This window comes from Myotis daubentonii, chromosome 2 (genome assembly GCF_963259705.1).
Source record: "Myotis daubentonii chromosome 2, mMyoDau2.1, whole genome shotgun sequence".
In the NCBI taxonomy this organism is placed as follows: domain Eukaryota; kingdom Metazoa; phylum Chordata; class Mammalia; order Chiroptera; family Vespertilionidae; genus Myotis; species Myotis daubentonii.
The window spans coordinates 117,468,075-117,485,493 of record NC_081841.1 but is presented as its reverse complement, the minus strand read 5'-3'; the positions used below and the strand labels follow the sequence as shown (position 1 = coordinate 117,485,493).

General features: G+C 45.7%; 1 protein-coding gene across 14 annotated transcripts in view; it reads left to right on the top strand.

The window, feature by feature from the left end:
• HDHD5 (haloacid dehalogenase like hydrolase domain containing 5) overlaps nt 1–17,419 on the top strand; it is a 331,796-nt gene that overhangs the window by 12,664 nt on the left and 301,713 nt on the right. For 11 of the 14 annotated variants that reach the window (XM_059684411.1, XM_059684410.1, XM_059684413.1 and 8 more), the window contains exons 2-4: nt 11,059–11,292; nt 14,149–14,261; nt 16,542–16,635. In XM_059684411.1, the coding sequence (XP_059540394.1) occupies nt 11,059–11,292; nt 14,149–14,261; nt 16,542–16,635 (441 nt within the window). The remainder of the gene's footprint in view (nt 1–11,058; nt 11,293–14,148; nt 14,262–16,541; nt 16,636–17,419) is intronic. The other 3 variants (XM_059684407.1, XM_059684404.1, XM_059684416.1) reach the window with 2 other exon arrangements.

The following is a 17,419-nucleotide window of genomic DNA, read 5'->3' as shown; positions in this document are numbered from 1 at the left end:
TCTCTCTGGTAACCCAGTCATTGTTTAATAGCATGGTATTTAGCCTCCAGGTGTTTGATTTTTTTATTGTTTTTATTGTTGTTCATTTCTAGTTTTATGCCATTGTGGTCTGAGATGGTGCTTGATATGATTTCTATCTTCTTGAATTTGAAGAGACTTTGCCTGTGACCCAATATATTGTCTATCTTTGAAAATGCCCCATGTGTACTTGAGAAGAATGTATATTCTGTGGCTTTGGGGTGAAATGTTCTGAAGATGTCAATTAATTCCATCTGATCTAGTGAGTCATTTAGGATTGATGTTTCTTTGCTGATTTTTTGTTTAGAGGATTTGTTCAGTGGTGTTAGTGGGGTATTAAAGTCCCCTAGTATGACTGTATTGCTATCAGTCTCTCCCTTGATATCCTCCAAAAGTTTTTCATGTATTTGGGTGCTTCTGTATTGGGTGTGTATATGTTTACCAGAGATATATTTACTTGTTAGATTGCTCCCTTTAGTATAATGAAGGGGCCTTCCTTATCTCTTGTTATGTCCTTCACTTTGAGATCTAATTTGTCCGATATAAGTATTGCTACCCCAGCTTTTTTGTTTTTGTTTTTCATTTCCATTCACCTGAAAAATCTTTTTCCATCCCTTCACCATCAGTCTGTGTGAGTCCTTTTTTCTGAGGTGGGTTTCCTGTAGACAGCAGATATATGGGTCATGTTTTCTTATCCACTCAGCTACTCTATGTCTTTTTATTGGGGCATTTAATCCATTAACATGTAAAGTTATTATTGATAGGTACTTGTTTGTCACCATTTTTATTCTTTATGCCTATGTTCCTTCTTCGTTTTCTATTTCTTCTATTTACAGCAGACCCTTTAGCATTTCTGCATTGCTGGTTTGGTGGTAATAAACTCCCTTAGTCCTTTTTTGTCTGTGAAGCTTCTGATTTCACCCTCAATTTTGATTGATAGCCTGGCTGGGTACAGTATTCTTAGATTCAGACTTTTCCTTTGCAGACTTTGTATATTTCATTCTATTCCATTCTTGCCTGATGTATTTCTGTTGAGAAATCAGTTGCTAGTCTGATGGGGGATCCTTTGTAGGTAACTTTCTGTCTCTCTCTGGCTGCTTTTAAGGTTCTTACTTTGTCATTGGTTGTTGCCAATTTAATTATAATGTGCCTTGGCATCAGTCTTTTGGGGTTCATTTTGTTTGGGACTCTGTGAGCTTCTTGGATTTCTGTGAGTTTTTTCTTCCCTATATCAGGGAAGTTTTCTGTCAGTATTTCTTCAAACAGGTTTTCTAGTCCTTGCTCAGTTTCCTCTCCTTCTGGTACCCCTATTATGCGGATGTTGGTTCGTTTCGTGTTGTCCCAAAGTTCTCTTAGGCTCTCCTCCTGTTTTTTAAGTTTTTTTTCTAGATGCTGCTCTGCTTGGGTATTTTTCCTACCTTGTCTTCTAGCTCACTGATGTGGTCCTCTGCTTCTTCTACCCTACTGTTGATGCTTTCCATTGAGTTCTTTATAACAGTGATGTCATTTTCATTTCTTCTTGGTTCTTCTTCATTTCCTCTTGGTTCTTACACATATTGTTGAATGTGTCTTCCATTCTTTTCAGCCACCTTATGACCATGTCTTTGAATGATTTCTCTGACATATTGCTTGCCTCCTTTTTGTTTACTTCCTTTTCTGGTGATGCCTCCTTTTCTTTCATTCGCGGGCTGTTGCTTTGTCTCCCCATGATCTCTCTTCTCCGGGTGTCTGGTTATGTAGCTCTCTCTCTCCTGCATTGATTTAAAGGCATAAAATACAACACAACAAGGCACAACGCACAAGGCACTAAACACAAATGTATTCATGATACTAATAACCCCAAATAATGGTGACCACCTGAGAAAAGAGAGTTAGAGGATAAGAAAAGAAAAAAAAGTGCAAAATGATAGTGAGAAAAGAAAAAAACTGAGAAAAGAAAGGGAATAAAAAAGAAGGGGGGGGGGAACTATTTATATGGGGAGGAAACTCCAGTAGAACAACTAATCCCAAAAAATGCAAACAACAAATACCCAGAGATGAATGCAAACTACAAACAACTAATAACAAACCAGAAAAGGAAAAACAGAATCAAAAAATAAAGACAAAAACAAAACAAAAAAGGGAAACAATCTCACAAACAAGCAAAAAAAAAAAAAAAACAACTTCAAAAAGAGGGATCCAAGATGGCGGCGTAGGGAGTAGACCTGTGCGTTCTGCCTCCCACAACATCATTGAAACTACCAACTATAAGACAAACAACCACCATTCAGAACCATGGGGAAGTTGGCCCAGTCGGAATTCTACAACTGGAAGGAAAGATATAAGCGCAGTGAGACTGAGTAGGAGCTACAGAGGCGCCAAAAACAGAGGTACACAGTCGCACGCCAGGTGGGCTGCACCTGGATGCGTGGTTTTTTTTCAATCGGAAGTGGTTACAAATCCTCTGGGCTTGCTCATGGCGGGTCTCTGAGGCCCCAGGCCCCATGGGGAGAGGCGGCACAGCCCTGCAGAGGTCGGAGAGCGGGGGAGGCTCTGGCGTGCAGCTGCTCGCCGGCACGGGGACGCGAAGTCCTGGTGTCCCAGAGAGGCGAGGAGCCGCGGAAACGCCGCCATTGCTGTTTGCCCCGCCCTGGTGGCTTCCTGAGACCCCGCCCTACTCAATTTACATCCCCATCCAAGCTGTGCCAGGTGCACAAAAAGACCCACCTGCGCTTTTGCAGCCTCGCCCAACAAATTGCAGACTTCAACTCCTCACACCCATGGGAGATGCGCTCAAGAAGCAGATCCAGGAGAACCAAGAAGGCGGCGTAAGGAAGAGACCGGTGCATGCTGCCTCCTACAACAACATCGAGGCTACCAACTGTGGGACAAACAGCTATCATATGGAACCATGGGAAAGCTGGCCCAGTGGAGGCTCTACAACTGGAAGGAAAGAAAGAAGAGCATTGAGACTGAGTAGGCTGTGCAGAGACACCAAGTACAGAGCCTAACCCAACAAACAGCAGATTTCAACTCCTCACATAGAAAGAAGAGCATTGAGACTGAGTAGGATGGGCAGAGGCACCAAGTACAGAGCCCAACCCAGCAGGCTGCAGATTTTGGCTCCTCGCATCCGGGATGGACGCACTCAGGGAGTGGAGTCGGGTGTGGGGCAGGCCAGGGCCGGGGCCCGGCTGGGCCAGCGATGTGGAACTGCTGGGGGACGACAGACAGGCAGTCTGTGCACTTGGTGGAGGGCGAAGTCCGAGCAGGCGTACTGGATGTTCAGCCATCAGGAAAGCCTGGAGATTTTGTCTGGTGGGGAACTGCCCGGCAGGGGACAGAGTGCCAAACTTTATGTTTCCCCAGTGAGGCTGGGACGGCCCCGGTGAGGCTGATACAGCCCTGGTGAGGTTGGGACAGCCCTAGTGAGGTCAGGACGGCCCTGGTGATGTCGGGATGCCCCTGGAAAGATCAAGACGGTCCCGGTGAGGTCAAGACGGTCCCGGTGAGGTCGAGACTGCCCCGGTGAGGTCGGGATGGCCCCGGTGAGGTTGAGATTGCCCCAGTGAGGTTGGGACGGCCCCTGTGAGGTTGAGACAGCTCCGGTGAGGCCAAAACAGCCCAGGTGAGGTTGGAATGGCCCCGGTGAGGTCGAGACGGCACCGGTGAGGTCGAGATGGCCCCAGTGAGGTTGGGACAGCTCAAGTGAGGTCAGGACAGCTCCGGTGAGGTTGAAACGGCCCCGGTGAGATCTGGACAGCCCCGGTGTGGTTGAAATGGCCCTGGTGAGGTTGAAACGGCCCCGGTGAGGTCGGGATGGCCCCTGTGAGGTTGAAACGGCCCCAGTGAGGTCGGGACAGCCCTGGTGAGGTTGGGATGGGCCCAGTGAGGTCAGAATGGCCCCGGTGAGGTCAAGACGGCCCTGGTGAGGACGAAACGGCCCCAGTGAGGTTGGGACGGCTCCATTGAGGTTGGGACAGATAATGGGGACCAGTATAGACTGATGAAAAGGGGTAGATGCAGAGGCAGAGCAGCATTGAACAGACTGTCAAACTACAGTGGGAAGCCTGGGGAGGGTTTGGGGGCGGGGGTTAAGAGATTAACTAAAGGACTTATATGCATGCATATAAGAATAACCAATGGACACAAGACACTAGGGGGTAGGGGCGGGGGAAAAAGGAGACATATGTAATACTCTTTGTAATACTTCAAGAAATAAAAATTATTTAAAAAAAAAAAACCAAAACAATCTAATCAACAATCAAGCAAACTAGAACAATAGGCCAGAGAGAAAGCAAGACAAAACAAAACAAAACAAAAAACATAGTACAAAAAAACAAAACAAAAAAATAACAGAAAAAAGGGGGGGGGAGGGAAAAATGTTGATAGTGATGAAGGGGAAGAAAGAGATGTGTATGCACTTGGAGCAGGGGATCGGAAATTAGATTTATAAGTAGGATGAATTTTTAACAGGTTATAAAAAGAAGAAATAGGAAAAATCTAGTGCAGGAATAGAGTAAGAGAACAGGACAACAAAAGAGGAAAAGTGAGGGATGGAGTGTTGGCATAAAGGTAAAGTTGAGATAGTGAAAAAAGATGCTAAAGGAAAAATGAAAATAGAATGCAGAACATTAATCCCAAAATAAAATAAAGAGAAAATAGAATGACACTTTAAAAGAACAGTTACAATAGTAGTAGTAATAATACTAATTAAAAATAAACATGTAATAATTAAAAAGGTAAAATCAGATGAGGAAAAAAAGAAAAAAATTAGTTTCTTAAGTAAAAGGTGAGAAAAAATAAAAATGTGCAGTAGTGAAGGTCATTCACTTCCTCTACTCTTCTGTTTAGCACGCCTTAGTCTTGTCAGGTATTCAGGAGAGTGTTGAAGTTCCCTGCGATACACTGCTCCTCTGTAAACCACAGTCCTGATTTTAACGCAGGCAGTATTTCTTTGTTTCCCAGACTGCCTTTATTTGTGTTTACAGAAGAGTCAATGTATGATTCAGCCCCTGCGTGGCAGTGTTTCTGGTTTGACCTCTGGGGCTATTAAGTCCTCTCTAGCCAGTATTTAGGTTTTGTTTTCCCTATCGCACTTAATACTGGTTTGGGAGAATCGACTGTCCCAGAGCTGATTCCTTGATCATTACTCCCCACTCTGATTCCCAGGTTCCACAAAAACAACTTTCCCCTGCAGTCTCTCTGAGTGTCCCCAATTGGGTAATCCTATGTATTGGGTTTAGTAATCAAAAGCAAGGATTTCAAGAGGGGAAAAAAGAGCCAGACTAAGTGCGCGAGCTCGCGAGCTCGCAACCTCCACTGTCCAGCTCTGCGCACAATTCTCCCAATGTCTCTTCCGCACACCTTCTCTTCCCTGGTACTAAGCAGCCAGTACACTGGCAAAATCTGAGGCTGCCTTTTTGCGCCCAGTCCAGCTATGGGCTGATTCTTAGAGTTCCCTTCTGCCAGCAGCCCTGCAGATCCCCTTCTGCACTCACAGATCACACTGGCCCTATCGGCCGCGGACTTTGTGGGGCGCCTACTTCTCCCGCACCCGTTCCTCTCTCCAACCTGAATTACAAACCACACCTTTATCTAGGCAAAATCTGACCTTTCCGTGAGGCGGAGCAGGGCTCATCCAAGTCCACGTATTCACGCTGCTTGAGATCCGGTGTTGCTGGGTTCGTAGCTGGTCCCTGAGTGCCGTGGTTGCAGGGTCCCTGGATGTATATGCTTCCATCCCCTTCAACTAGTTTGTTCTTTCACCCAAGCTTAGTGAAGGTCTGGAACAGTTTGTCTGTTTTTGGTTGATCCTCACATAGGAACACTATGCACAAAATAAGAATGACTTCACTTAGCACCCAAAAAAGGAGACTAGCAAACAAGTTAGGTTGGATTTTTTTTGACAATTGAAAAACATCTCATAATTAATAGTTTATGAAATAAGAAATTGAATGAATATTTTTTTAAATTCAAGAAATACAGATTAAGATTGAGAAGGCAAATCGAGAGCAGATTACCCCCCCCCCCCCTCCTTTTGGCTGCATCACGATAACCACACCCCTGGCTTCTGTAATCTTGCTTCTTTATGGATTGACAGGGAGAGGCAGTGGAGGGGGAAGGCTACGTGCGTGTGCACACAGCACTCTCTGGTCTGGGTCTGGGAAGTCCCCCCCCCCCCCCCCCAGGCGCAGATAAGGAACCGAGAGCCCTCCCCCAGTAGCCTAAGCAACAGGAAGCGGCTTTTGAGGCCCAGGACCCAGAGGGTCAGCGTGGGCCTGCTCAGCTCCCGGGCCCACCGTGCTGAAGCCCGCACCGCAGGCCTGGCCGTAGGCTCCGAGCTGCGGGCACGATGCGGTGGGAGAAACAACGGAGAGCAAGGGGCAATCGTGGGAGGGCAGGCAGTGCCTGGGCATAGGGAGAGGCAGGCTGCTGCCCCACGCCCGACAGAGGGGCGACCCCTGGCCAGCGCTAAGGGTCCGAGCTCTGCTTAGTTGAGGCGCCCCGCCCCTCCTTTGCTAACTGCAGCAGATACCCGGAAGCCTAGCATGTAGCATAGAAAGATGTCTAGAATGTGTATGCATACCATATAAAGGAGACAAGAAACCTAGAAATGTATATAAGGCAAAAACCTTGCTGCATTCAGCGCTCAGCCTCTGGAGAGGACTCTGCTGAGCTAGTACTGGTGCTAATAAACAGTCCTTTTCTGTACCTCCAAGTGCATTTGGTTTATCACTTCCCGCTGGCCTGATTTCTGCCATAACAACATGAGATACTATTTTTTTTTAATTTATACGTTTGATAATTAAACTCTTTGATACATTTGTAAATCAGTATTGGCAAGGGTAAAATGCATTCCATTGGCCATGTAAGTTGATGTGTTTTTGGAAAACAGTTTGTCAGGAGGTGTTACGTCTTTAAAATGTTTGCAGTTTTTTGACTTACTACTCCTACTTTTAAGAATCTAGTTCAAAGAAAAATTGATAATGTGGAAAAATCAGTAAGCATAAAGAGGTTCCTTATAGCATTATTTATAGTAGTAAAAATGTAGAAAACCCTAAATGTCTAATATAGGGGAAACAGTGTTTAGTGGATTATTCACTCACTATATTATGGAGCCAGAAATGATGATTAAGAGGTAGCTGTGTATTGATCTGGAAAGAAAACGAAGACATACCAACTAAATAAAGGAAAGATAGAAAAGAAAGTACAATATAATGCCATTTGTGTGTTAGTTAATAAGAAATTTTGACTATCTATAAAAAAGTTTCTGGAAAATATACAAGAGGGAATAGCACTATGTGGAAGGAGACAAGAACCCTAAAAAATATTTATATCTGTAGTTTTTAAAAAACCCTGTGTGTGTGGTTATAATAAAATTTTAAAAGGTGGTTATGAAGGCTATTATAACAGGTAAAAATGCTTGTATGTCAAGCAAAAAGAACAAGATGAAAAATTACACATATAAAGTATAGTCGTAGCTATATGACAAACAAGAATAGAAAAAATAGATAAAGAGAAAATATTTGCCTGGCCATAATGGTTCAGTTGGTTGGAGCTTTGCCCTGTGCAAAAGTTGCTGGTTTGAGTCCCTACCAGGGCACATACCTGGGTTGCGGGTTCAATTCCCAGTTAGGGTGTATATGGAAGGCAACAACAGGTCGATGTTTCTCTCTTTCCATCCCTCCTTCCCTCCCTCTCTCTAAGCATGTCCTTAGGTTATGATTGAAAATAAATTAATTAATTAATTAAAAACAGAAAATATTAATTGATTGTATTAAAGTGCAGGGATTGCCTGCCGGGGTCCAACCCCAGCAGGTCCAGGGGTCCCCAAAGGTGTGGACGGAGTCGGCGAAGAAGGAATGACATGGAGACAGCCTAGCCAGGATCTCTAGCCAGGATCTCCAGTGAAGTTCTGGTCTGGATCTCCAGCGAAGTTCTGGTTAGGATCTCCAGCCAGGTTCTGTGTCCATGTTCTCTTGCTAGGTTCTGTCTCTAGGTTCTGAGGCCAGTTTCTGTCCAGGATCTTTTGCCATGTTCTCTCCAGCGAAGTTCTTCTGTCTCCAGGCTCCGTGTAGGTTCTGTCTTCTGAATTCTGTGTTCTAAGTTCTGTGTTCTAAGTTCTGTTCTAAGTTCTGTGTGTTTCTGTCTTGTTACATCTGTATTTATACCAGTTGATTCAATCCTATCAATCTCTATTACAAAGGTTAGGGCGTTTCTTATCTCCATTCCAGGGAGTAAAGATTATGTAGCTTAAGCATGACTGTTCGTAGTTAAAGTGATTAATTACCCGCCTGGCACTTAGTTAAGAGGTTTTATTCCCTCCCTAACTTCCCGGGAAAATCCCTACCTGGGGAAACAACCTTTCTAGGAGAGGCATCCCCTCCCTGACTTCAGGGAAAAATTCCTACCTGGGGAAACAACCTTTCTCGAAGAGGTGACCTTGGTTAAAACACACAGCGCTAAGGGGAGCAAACATATTAAGAACCGTATGCCATATATGCCAGGTCCCTTGAAACAGCAAGGATGGACCGGCTCCCGGCAAATTCCCCCTTTTTTATTTTTTAAAAGCAAGCATTAAAAAGAAAAACCTGAAATGCTCTCTTATATCCATTTTAAGAGTAGGATTGGCGCTTTCCGCTATTACCTGAGTCCTGATCTATCATCCCAGGGAGAGCTTGCCAATCCTGCACTTTCCCAGGGTAGAAAGGCTGCAGTGGGGTTAAGGATAAGGCTCCTTGGGCCTACCTTCTCCCATGCCATTACATTTACCTTTCCTTCCTCAGAAAAGCATGGACATATTTGTTGTACAAAACGTTCTGTCTGACTGGGAGTAACCTTAATTCCTCTGCTAGCAAGCATATGTGTTAAAAGATCAATACAGAGTCTTATTTCTTTAGACTCAGTATGGCACATCTTCTTAATCTAAAGATCAATACAGAGTCTTCTTTCTTTGGACTCAGTATGGCACATCTTCTCAATCTAAGTTCTGTACTATCCACCTTCTTACCCTAATTATCCTCTATAGGGGGGTCTGTAGCACCCTGGTGGAGTCCTATCCATCCTGAGTGTGGGGGTTCTCAATGGGGGGGGGGCTTACCTAGGGGAATCCTGTTCCAGGGGTTCCCAAAGGTGTGGACGGAGTCGGCGAAGACTATCCACCTTCTTCCTACGGTGGAGTCCGATCCGTCCCGAGTACGGGGCGCTTACCTAGGGGTCCCTGTTCGGGCGCCATATGCCGGGGTCCAACCCCAGCGGGTCCAGGGGTCCCCAAAGGTGTGGATGGAGTCGGCGAAGAAGGAAGGACACGGAGACAGTGTTCAGTTGATCAGCAGCCTAGCCAGGATCGCCAGCCAAGTTCTGGTCTCGATCTCCAGAGAGGTTCTGCTTAGGATCTCCAGCCAGGTTCTGTAGCCATGTTCCCTCGCTAGGTTCTTCAGCCAGGTTCTGTCCAGGTTCTCCAGCCAGGTTCAGTCACCAGGTTCTAGTCAGGTTCTCTTGCCAATTTCTGTAGTCAGGTTCAGTCCAGGATCTTTTGCCATGTTCTCTCCAGCGAAGTTCTTCTGTCTCTAGAGAACGTTCTCTGTAGGTTCTGTGTTCTGAATTCTGTCTGTTGTTGTCTTGTTGCATCTGTATTTATACCAGTTGATTCTAATCCTGTCAATTTCTATTACAAAGGTTAGGGCGTTTCTTATCTCCATTCCAGGGAGTAAAGATTATGTAGCTTAAGCATGATTGTTTGTAGTTAAATTGATTAACTACCCGCCTGGCACTTAGTTAAGGAGTTTCATCCCCTCCCTAACTTCAGGGGAAAATCCCTACCTGGGGATTCAACCTTTCTCGGAGAGGTGACCTTGGTTAAAACACAGCGCCAAGAAGGTGAGCAAACATATTAAGAACCGTATGCCATATATGCCAGGTCCCTTGAAACAGCAAGGATGGACCGGCTCCCGGCAATTACCCACCTGGTGTGGCTCAGTGGTTGAGCGTAGACCTATGAACTAGGAGCTCACAGTTCGATTGCCAGTCAGGTCAGTCAGGCACATGCTCGGGTTTCAGGCTTGATCCTCAGTAGGGGCATGCAGGAGGCAGCCAATCAATAAAAATATATTTTTAAAAATAAAGTGCAGAGATTTATGTTTTGAATTTCTATTTTTCAATTTAAAATTCTTTATATTCATTATGGAAAAATATTTTTTAACATATTTTTATTGATTTCCCAGAGGAAGGGAGAAGAAGAGAGAGATAGAAACAGCAACGATGAGAGAGAATCATTGATCAGCTGCCTCCTGCATGGCCACACTGACGATTGAGCACTCAACCCTGGTATGTGCCCCAACTGCAATCAAACCATGACCTCCTGGTTCATAGGTCAATGCTCAACCACTGAAACACGCCAGCTGGGCTGGAAAAATAATTTTTAACAAAATCGCTATGTTTTTAAACATACATGAAAAAGGACCAATTCTTTATTATTGATGGGTTTGCTCTATCAGAAATCCCATGTCCTCATTTTATGTTTCAGGCCCTGAGCAACTTGAGAATGATGTGGAGTTCCTCTTCTTTTTTTTTTCTTCTTTTTTTTTAAGAGCATTTATTGGGCAAATTACAGAGGTCTTAGAAGAAGCAATTTCTATAAGAAACGGGCTTAGCAAATAAGTTATGGAGGTAAAGGAAGGGCCCTTGGAGCTTGGGAGTGAGGAAGCTAATGGTAACATGCCTGGGGCTGGAATGGGGAGGGAAAAGGGAAAGGCATGGGCATGCTCCCTGAAGGGAGAGCACTGAGTTCCTCTTTTTTCTCTTTTTAAAATATATTTTTATTGATTTCAGAGAGGAAGGGAGAGGGAGGGAGAGAGAGAGAGAAACATCAATGATGAGAGAGAATCATTAATCGGTTGCTTCCTGCACACCCAACACTAGAGATCACATGTGCCCTAATCAGGAATCCAACCTTAACCTGGTTCATAGTTCAAGGTTCAACCACTGAGCCATGCAGGCTGGGCCCAAGTCCCTCTTTTTAAGGGTCTTTTCTTTCCTCCTCTCTGCCTCTTGACTTAGGCAGTGGCGGCTCTGTTCTCTCCTCTGCAGAGCCAGCCTACCTTTGGGTTCCTGTTGGACATCGATGGAGTGCTGGTACGGGGCCATAGAGTGATCCCTGCTGCTCTGAAAGCCTTCCACAGGCTGGTGAATGCCCAGGGGAAGCTGCGGGTGCCTGTGGTCTTTGTCACGAATGCTGGGAACATCTTACAGCATGACAAAGCCCAGGAGCTGTCAGCTCTGCTGGGCTTTCAGGTAAGGAGGCAGCTGAAGACTCAAGGGCCTGGTTCCCCGTGGAACCTCCACTCTTGTTCTGACTAAGCCTTTTTCCCTCGGGTGCAGTACAGTATTGATAAGCCTGAGGGCATGGCCAGTTAGTTCAGTACAAATCTTTCAACCCTGCTTGAAAAATAACTTGAAGTTTAAGCCCAGCCTCATGAGTAGAGCCTCATCAATGGGGTAATTTTTTATATCTACATACATGTTAAGCACAAAAATCCTGCCCATGGAGTTGGCAGTTCAGCTATAGCCTTTATATTCATTTCTTCTGGGCATCAGAGTTGTCTCTTTTGAATTGTCAGCCCCTAGAAAGTAAGGGTTACATTTTTCTTTTCTTTTCTTAATATGTTTACACTAGTGGGCTGGTGCACGAAATTCATGCACAGGGGAAAGGGTATTCCTCAGCCTGGCCTGCACCCTCTCTAATCTGGGACCCCTTGAAGGATGTCCTACTGCCGGTTTACAGGGATCGGACATCCCTCTCGCAATCCGGGACTTCTGGCTCCTAACCACTCACCTGCCTGCCTGCCTGCCTGCCTGATTGCCCCTAACCACTCTGCCTGCCGGCCTGCTCACCCACAACTGCCCCCCACCGCCGGCCTGCTTGCCTCCAAATGCCCCCCCCCCCGCCAGTCTGATCACCCCCAACTGCCCCCCCTGCTGGCCTGCTCACTCAAAACTGCCCCCTCCCGTTGTCCTGATCACCTCCAACTGACCCCCACTGATGGCCTTCTTGCCCCCAACTGGCCCCCCTGCTGGTCGGCTTACCCCCCCAACGGCCCCACCCCCACCAGCCTGATCACCCACAACTACCCTCCCCTCTTGGCCTCTAACTGCCTCTACCTTGGCCCCGCCACCATTGCTTTGTCCAGAAGAACATCCGGAAGGTCTCCCAGTCTAATTAGCATATTACCCTTTTATTAGTATAGATAGTGGCCTGGTGCACAAGTGGGGGCCGGCTGGTTTGCCCTCAAGGGTGTCCCGGATCAGGGTGGCGGTTCCCTTTGGGCGTGGCCAGCCTGGGTGAGGGGCTGAGGGCCGTTTTCAGGCTGCCACACCCCCTTCAGGGTGGGGGTTCCCGCTGGGGTGCCTGGCCAGCCTTGGTGAGGGGCTGATGGCTGTTTGCAGTCTGGCCACGCCCCCCAGCAGGGACTCTCACCCCATGAGGGTGTGGCCAGTCTGGGTGAGGGACTGAGGGCTATTTGCAGGCTGGCCACGGCCCTGGGAAACCCAGGCTCCCAGACCCTCCTTAAGCAGAGGCCACAGCAGCTGGAAACAGGTATCTGGGATTTATTTATCTTCTATAATTGAAACTTTGTAGCCTTGAGCAGAGCCGGCCAGGGCAGGCAGGAAGCTTGGCTTCCTCCATCGCCAGGGGCAACCCAAGCCTCCTGTTTGCTCCAGCTCCTTGGCCACAGCCATCTTGGTTGGGTTTATTTGCATACTTGCTCCTGATTGGCTTGTGGGCATGGCTTGTGTGTGTAGCAGAGGTATGGTCAATTTGCATGTTTCTCTTTTATTAGATAAGATTGATTTTAGAGAGAGAGAGAGGAAGGGGATGAGAGAAACATCAATGAGAGAGAATCATTGATTGGCTGCCTCCTGCATGCTGCCTACTGGGGATTGAGCCCACAACCCTGGACATGTGCCCTGACCAGGAATCAAACCAGCAACCTCTTGGTGCATGGGATGACACTCAACCAACTGAGCTATACTAGTCAGAGTGAGGGTCACATTTTTCTAAATCTCCGTATACCAAGTAGGACTGTGAAGTAATGGCCCTTGTTTCTCATAAATAAGATGCATGCCTGTGAATAAGCGCTGTCCCCTGAAAGCAGTCCCTCTTCACCCACTTTCAACTGCCCATGTATCTCATATTGACACACTCATTTTTCTTTGTTGAGCGTGCTTGTGGTTTTGGGAAAGAATACTTGGAACCAAGAAAGTAAATAAAGTGGCTGATTGATGATGGGATGACCCTGTTTGAAGATGAATGCAGGGAGTAAAGACATAAAACTGTTTCCCTTCTGTGGTTTTCAGAGAGGGTTTCAAAAACATTGTGAGAAAAGGCTGTATTGTTGTAATTAGTTTAAATGTTAAAAGGCTAAGTCTTTAAGTAGAACTGAGAACTGAAAGTCAAAGTTAGAGGCAGAGCTCTAAGACAGTGACAGAAAACATGCACACAAACTGCTTTTCAAAGGGGAGTTGAGCAGGACAGGATTGGTGAGTATCAGAACCCATCACTGATGGCATGTCCTGCTTGCTTTTTTTGTTAATCCTTGCATGAGGATATTTTTTTTCCATTGATTTTTAGAGAGAATGGAAGGGGGGGGGGAGAGAGAGAGAGAGAGAGAGAAAGAGAGAAGAGGATAGAGAAGAAAGAAAGGGGAAGGAAGGGAGGAGAGGGGAGGGGAAGGGGAGGGAAGGGGAGGGGAGGGGAGGGGAGGGGAGGAAGGAAGGAAAGGGAAGGAAGGAAAGGAAGGAAGGAGAAAGAAAGACTTCCTGACCACCAGGCCTGGGGATCGAACCTGCAACCCAGGTAGATGCCCTTGACTGGGAAACAAACCCGAGACCCTTTAGTGCTCAGGCCAACACTCTACCCCTGAGCCACATGGGACAAGGCACTGCTTGCTTGTTTTGTGTGGCAAGAGCCAAATTAGACTTGTGATTGTCATACCCGTTTAGATACTTTCTAGGAGCTAGGAAACCCTCCACCCCCTTTTTTTTAATCTGGGCAGTTGTTTTTTTTCCTTCCTAGGTGAAAGAAGCTGCTATTTATCTTCCATTATTTCCCCTCAACTCTTCTCTCCTGTCTCATGGCTGTCCCTACAGGTGGAGCCAGATCAAGTTATTCTCTCTCACAGTCCCATGAAGCTTTTCTCACAATATCATGGAAAGCGGATGATAGTATCTGGGCAGGGACCCCTGGTGGAAAATGCCCAAGTGTATCCTTTTGATGCTTCTCACTCTGGCTGAAGAGAAAGGGGCAGGACTGGGGACTTTTCTCCCATGGCTGAGGGGGCACCATCATGAGGCATGCTGGATGGAGGCCTCATCGGGTGTGTGGTGGGCTCTTGAGGGCGAGGGACAGCCCTCAGATGTGGCCAGTCCTGGTGGCTGGTGGTTTCCAAAAGCCAGCCCACTGCATCATTACCTTCTGGGGAGCTGAAAATACAGATTCCTGGAGAGTTTGTGTCATTAGGTCTGAGATAAAAATCAACAGTCTATATTTTAAAAAATTAAACTAAGTGATTCTGTAATTAGGTTTGAGAACCACTGCTCCAGGGCTGTTCTTCATGGTGCTCAATCAACTTATCTGCAATGTTAATTAAGTATCTACAATGAATTCATCCTTTGGGCGATGTGCATATTCAAAAGGCAGCGAAGATTGTCCTTGTTCTCAAGCAGCCTATTTATTTGCTCCTGCAGACCCTGTCCAGCACTTCCTTTGTGCCAGCACTGTACTATAGGGTCTAAGGGGAGTAGGGGCCAGGAGAAGCACTGTGGAATTGTGAATTAACTGAAGGGCTCATATTTGAAGCACCCTATACAATAAAGGAATATTTCAGATGGCATGGGATTAAAGACTTAAAAGAACAGTATAGGTGGTTCTGGGTGTCACAGGTATAGTTAGGGGGAGGGGAACATCCTTCGAGCAGAAATTGCTTATGGCTTCAAGGAGGGGCAAGGCTATGCCACAGGAGAGGTTTCAGGTTTTCCATGCAGAAGCAGTAAGGAGGCTAGAAAGAGAAGGGATGGTGAGGATCCCTGAAGCAGAAGATTGTAATGGGACAGGGTGGGAAATAAGGATAGGGAGGGTGGTGTAGGAAACTGCAGAAGTAAATACAGGAAGTAACTGAATTTATTATGAGGGCAGTGGGGAGTCTCCAGGTTTATTACTGATGGGTGGTCTGATGGAAGCATCATTTTTGAAAAATTCATTTTGAGAATAACCTGAAATCATAGCCAGTTAAGGTTACAAGTGGGAATTAAAGACAGAAAAATGGAGGCAGGTCTTGAAGAGCTAAAGCTGAGCTGGCTTACCTCTCCCATGGCTTCCCCATGCTGGTGGAATGCAATTCATCTTAAAGCTTCAGCTCAAGCCTAACTTCTCTAAACTAGCGTTAGCCAACTGGTGGTCCATGAGGTCCGAAAGGTTGGCAACCGCTGGTTTAAGGAAACCTCTGGAGCAGCTGTCGCCAACCGGTGGTCCGTGGACCACTTGTGGTCCATGAAGTCCAAAAGGTTGGCAACTGCTGCTCTAGACCAAGCATGTCAAACACAAAGGCTAACACAGGCCAAATAAACAAGGTTTAAGTTTATGTGGGCCGCAAAAAAAAAAAAAAAAAATTCAATTTTCATGGAAAAGTAGGTTTATTTCGATAGAGACATGCTGAATACATAGGGCTGAAATAAATAAATAATAAGTAATCATTAACATAAAATAATAGAACACCTTAATAAAAATTAATATTTTTTCTTGAACATTAACTTACCAGACACTGAATAACTGCACAAATTAATAAATGTAATGCAAATAAACCTATTTTTCTTGTTCTTTGAAAGCAAAATATTGCCAAGACTAAAGGTGTGGAAAGAAATGGTGCGCCTGCACGTAAGGTGTGTAAGGGAAATGAATGCAACACGATTATAGTAATCAGTCATTAGCGAACGTTGTAGTTCGTTATTAATAATTATGTATAACAGGATATTGTAAAAATTAAGTTATGAAATTTTTATTAAAACATTTCTTGCATACCATTATATTGGCAAAAATATTCGTTGTGGGCCATGAGTTTGACATGCTTGCTCTAGGCCTTTTGCCCAGCTACCCAGACCACTGAGTAGTCTCCTATTCTGAACTTCTTGGCAGCACTTCACAGAGTGCTCTCTGTGATGGGCTTTGGGGAGGTGGTGAGCTCCTTGAGGACAGCGTTTCTTATATGCCGTATGCCCTAGTATTGCCCAGTGTAGGATCTGGCACCTAAAATGTGTCCAGTCTGCAGTGGTATATTGCTTGGAGGGACACAGCCCCGCTCTGCCTATGCACTCATGGACTGCCTGTCAGTACTTTTAGGATTGGTGTTGACCCTGCTGGGCTCATTAGTTCACTCCTGTCTGGGGATTGGGTAGACTAGTTTGATCAGGATTAGGTTGGTTCCCCTTCCTTTAAAGATATTTTTCCCCCAGAACTGCCCAGCTTTGTTTCCCTGATCTTGGTCTAGACTGGGCTTCAAGAATGTGGTTACTGTGGATGAGCTGCGGATGGCCTTCCCTGTGCTTGACATGGTGGATCTCCAACGGCGGCCAAAGACCACGGTAATAAGAACATCTGGTGACTCTTGTTCCTTCATGGGCTCCTCTTGCAACCCTTCACCGTTAGAGCTACAGCTTGTCCATGTTTCACAAATTGCCTTCTTGGAGAAGCACATCTGGCCAAGGATTTGTCCCCCACATATCCAGAATGGCTCAGAGGAGCTATATACTCCAAAGGGCTTTCCTTTCTGCATTGTTTGTGATTAACTGAGAACCCTTTTATAGAGCCCCAGCATCTCCTCCAGTTGGTAGCTTTGTATTTTAGTAGCTGGCTTTCCCAGTATTGTCTGGGAGAATCGTTAACCTCTGTTAACAAATTCTTCACTGTTCTGCTTTATCCTGAGACAGTTTCCTTGTGAAAAGCAGCCTACTTATAAAAGTAACTGGCAGTTCTGAGTGTCTGCTGTGTGCTCTTTGGGTTCAGCTCATATTTATATTTTCTGATCAGTAGTCACAGAGCATCTTATTGATCCTCTATAGTGTGTGACAGCCCCTGACCCTCTTTTTTATGTCAACTTTATATATTTATATCATATAGCCTATATTATAAGTCTGACTACTATCAAAATGTGATGAAATGTGTTATAAACAGATAAGCTCACTTTTATTCATTTATATAGCTTCTCTCCTCCCAGAGTGTTCCAATTAAAATAGAGTACTTTATTGCCTTTGAGAGCTTTTTTCTAGAACCATGCAAATTATGTGGAGAATCAGAATGTCAGAGTTGGAAAAGATCTTAGAACAGCTCAGAGACTGAGTCTTAGGGGAAGAGACTTACTCCAGGTCA